At 35.4% G+C, this 4222-nt stretch overlaps 1 protein-coding gene across 1 annotated transcript in view; it reads right to left on the bottom strand.

Moving 5' to 3' along the window:
- Window positions 1–4222, bottom strand: part of LOC104497795 (G-protein coupled receptor 98-like) — a gene marked incomplete at its 3' end in the record, with an annotated part of 55127 nt that overhangs the window by 41620 nt on the left and 9285 nt on the right. The window contains exons 7-8 of the mRNA XM_010141078.1: window positions 2060–2625; window positions 557–827 (exon numbers count right to left, since the gene is read on the bottom strand). Coding sequence (XP_010139380.1) covers window positions 557–827; window positions 2060–2625 — 837 coding nt within the window. The remainder of the gene's footprint in view (window positions 1–556; window positions 828–2059; window positions 2626–4222) is intronic.

The following is a 4222-nucleotide window of genomic DNA, read 5'->3' on the forward strand; positions in this document are numbered from 1 at the left end:
GTTCAGCAGCCAAAGCGAGTAATTTAAAAATGTTTCAGATCGTGAAAAATCTCATTTTATTCACTGAGTTAATTCCAAACATTTTTGAGAAAGACAAAAGAAGGGGCTCGAGTCACAAATCTGCCAGCAGTGCTAGCCACCCTTTATTTAACAGTTCAGAGGTCACAGTCTTAATCACCAATCCCTCCTCTTGAAGCTGTTACTCTGTGAAAAACATTCCAATAATCATTAAGACAGCAAATGAGCAAGTGAAAATAACTTTCCTGCCTCCTCTTTGCAAGCAGTCACTCAAGACAGGATTTCTGCAGTGCTTTGTATGTCGAGAATCATCTGAACTGAATGCTACTGCATTAAAATGGTCTGGCTTTGTATACAATAAGCCAAATACTGTGGATATGTCTCTATATCCTACAATTACATTAAGGATTAATTTGATTTATATCCAAGCCCAAACCCTTTATCCAGTTTAGCAAATCAACCCATTATCAAAACTGGTAATCTTCCTAATTATTATCTATTATTACCATCTCCAAAAGACTTCTAAAAGCAAACTTACCTCAGAGGGTTCACTGACTTCTGCTCCTCCCTCAATGGTATGAGCTAAGAGTTTCAGAAGATAAGGCTCTGCCTCTTCTGGTATATCATCATCAATAATGTTCAGAAGAAGTGTGACCAGCATCTGTCCTTGATCGAAACATATCTCCCCAGTCTCTGGAATGAGGTCTGCTGTCACAGGTGAGGGATCACTGCTATTTCGGATTATAACCCAGGTAACAGAAACATTTCCGTGGGTTCCACCATTTCTTACAACTGTGATCCCTTCAAACCTACGGTTTGGTGGGAAAATAAAACCCCACAATATAAAATTACAATTAATACTGACTTGCTTACTTATCAGTTCCTTGAAAGACTTACACTGGGTTAAGTGGAATAAATTTTAACTGCTGCAACTAATTTGAGTCAGGGATTAAAAGTTTAAGAAATCATAAGAGACCTGCAAGACTTTTCCTTCAGTGCTTATTCATGAGGTCTCTGTAATGTCTCTAAAGATATTTGTTAGATTATTTTGTTTACAAGGAGAAAGATACTGAGAAGTGGAGACTTGGCTTGTTTTACATTTGTCTCAAGAAATACATTGTCAAATTTCACAAACCTTTTTCTCTTTGTAACTTCGCACATCATTTCATGAACCATATCAAAATATGGTTGTCAGGCATGAATATTTAAATAATGGTTCAGAATGAACTATTCGTCTCTGTACTGAAATATTATATTATCAACATTTGACACTGGATATGTCATGTTTCCTGCTTCTGACAAGCACATGACTCAAGAAAAATTCTGGGGATCATGATTTACAAAAATTTAGAAAGCAAGATTTATTTCTTTACTGTGTATGAGAAAGAAAGATGAATACTGAAGTGCTGGTCTCTAGATGCTCTAAAAATTATTTTGAAATTGCTCATAGTAACATAGTTTGATGCATTACCTATTTGTCTGGGGATGAACTACCATCAGTAGCTAGCAGTGGACATTTTTATTGAGACTGTCAATATTCTGTATCAGACCTGCACATAAAATTTTTACAGAGCTTTGATTTTAATCTCTGTAGATTAAAAATATTTAACTTATTTTAAAGTTTAAGATAAGTATTTCATGGGAGAAATTCACCACCTTTTTTTTTTTTAATCAGTGACTGGTTTTACATATGGAAAATACAAAGATTTACCAGGGAAGGAAGACAGAAATCTATTTCTCACTTGTATGAACTGGTTTGTGACAGCATCACGACTTCATTGATCCTGTCCTTAGAGTAAAGGTTTTTCAGTATTCTGATAAAGTGATTAAATGTTTATGGTTTATATGCAGTTCATAAATTTTAATAATTAAACATTTCCACTCCCTTGAAATCTTTGTAGATATAGTTGATAATAACAACACCACACTAAGTGATTTCTACATAATCATTTCAGTAGTGATTTTATGATTACTTTCAGTTTAACAATGCCAAATGAGTCTCCTAAACTGACCACATATTAGTTTTGAAGATCTGTAGTACCTTGAAATTTGGTCTTCATCAATGATAACAGTCTGAGCAAACAGGATACTGTTGATGGATAGTACTCCATAGGGTTTATCATTCGGTTGGATGGTGACATGAACAACAGATGGATTAACCAAAACAGCATCTCCCTGCAAAGTGTCCTTAAGAAGGATAATTTGAAAGGTCTCAGCGATTTCTGGTATGGCATCTTCAAGGATTTTAAATTTTATATATGTTTCATGAACTAGAGGTGGGAAAATAATAGTAGTATTTGGCTGTAGATCTAGGAAGTCTACATTAAGCTGCGCATGTGCTGTTGAATCCCCAGTTATGATGGTGTAACTGACAGAGACTTCATGGTCATCAGGTCCAATTAATCTTCCACTGAAATCCTTACCACGAACCACTTGAATTGTTACCACATCAGCTTCCTCAGGCACCATATAAATACTCTGAACAAAACGCACAGGACTGTCATTTTTCTTAATATTAATCTGAACAGAGTTCTTTGTGATGTTGATTTCAGCCCCTCCTTCCACGCTCCTCAGATGAGCAACAAACAATTCATCATTCTCAGGTATCTGGAAAAATAATATTGGCAACTGGTGTAAGCCACATTTCAAATACATGAAGAACACTCTTACTGGGAAGTAAGTTTTATGTATTTTGCAGAAAAGGGAAATAATACAAACAACTGTTCATTTCATATTAGAACAAACAGGAGAGAAGTCTTAATGTTGGCTGAAAATCCCTTCTCAAAATTGAATGCTTCCATTTTCTAAAACATAATTCTGTGCTCTGGTAATACAAAAAAGGGTGCAAAGCCAAACAAAACCTAGAGTATCAGAATCAGGCAAGAATCAGAAAAATCTGGATCTTTCCAACTTGAAATTACGAGAAGACCCAAACTCTTCTTTTGGAAGTAATCTCTACTTGGAAACAAATGTTTCTTCGAGTTATTTAGATTTACATCTAGATTTTCTGATGTTGATAGTAATTTATCTCTATGTATGCCTCAGAGAATACAGGAATAGCTTATGGCCACAACCTACCTTTGCTCATCCACTCCCATAGAACAGGAAAAGGAACATTGCCTCCGTTCAGACACATTCACAGCCCCAGACAAAATTCCCATCACACATGTGAGAAAGTGCTTTCTGGTGCTTAGCAATTAATTAGGCACTGGCATTTCTACAAAATGACTTTAAAACTAGATTTCAGTTTTAGCTACTTCTTCTCCAATATCTGATGCAGCAGACAATAAAGAATGGCTTACAAACTGCAAATACAGCAGTTAAGGGTGAGATTTTTGCTTTATTCCTCAAATGTTGATTTGAGAAACCTATTTAACTGGAATATATAATTATTTTATTAATGTATAGAGGTAAAAAGTAAATCCTTAAAAATTGTTTTTGATCTTTGGATCTCAATCTTGCTGTGGACTCAAGGAAACTAGTAATATTTGCTTCTGAGAGGGATTCCAGGACAAAATTACCTATTTATTGCTAATGGTAATACTCTGCTATAAAGTTGACAAATCTTTTAATGCACCTTTGTTTCCTGAGCTAAAAACCTTCTGAAAACCCTGTTGTCCAGTATTCACACTCAGTTGTTAATTGGCCACCCTCAGATCCTTTTCTAGGGCTAAGAGATTGGGCATGCAAATGTCTTACAGCTGAGGCCAATTCTGTCCCTTGCTTGGCTTGTGGCATTTAAACTTGTGTAACGCCGTTGACTGATGCAGGCTTTTTTTATCAACATGGTAGCTGGAAGCTCGCAGTCACCTCTCTTCTATACTGAGATAAAACAGTTATTTTGCCTTATTAGAATAGATGCTAACTTATGTTTTGTTTAGTTCACTAATTAATATACTATCTTGCACCATAAAAATAGACTTTTAAGAGACAGTCAAAACATATTCAAAAGTGTAGTTGTAGTTTACATCTTAGTATCTCATACAAGTGAGACGTTCTGGAGTTCCTTAATAGCGCCATGACTGAGCAATAAAAGAACCAGTCAAACTTCAAAGACATCAGTATAAAGGATTTCCAGTGCTCTTTCATTTTCTTTTAACAAAGTTTCCCTTATTCCTCACTAAAAAAGGAAAGATATACAATAAAATTACTGTAAGTGTAGTGCTCTGGAGATCAGATCTGCAGTGCCCTAATGTCTGTAGGG

The sequence above is a fragment of the Buceros rhinoceros genome, unplaced genomic scaffold, assembly GCF_000710305.1.
Source record: "Buceros rhinoceros silvestris isolate BGI_N320 unplaced genomic scaffold, ASM71030v1 scaffold16318, whole genome shotgun sequence".
Lineage (NCBI taxonomy): Eukaryota > Metazoa > Chordata > Aves > Bucerotiformes > Bucerotidae > Buceros > Buceros rhinoceros.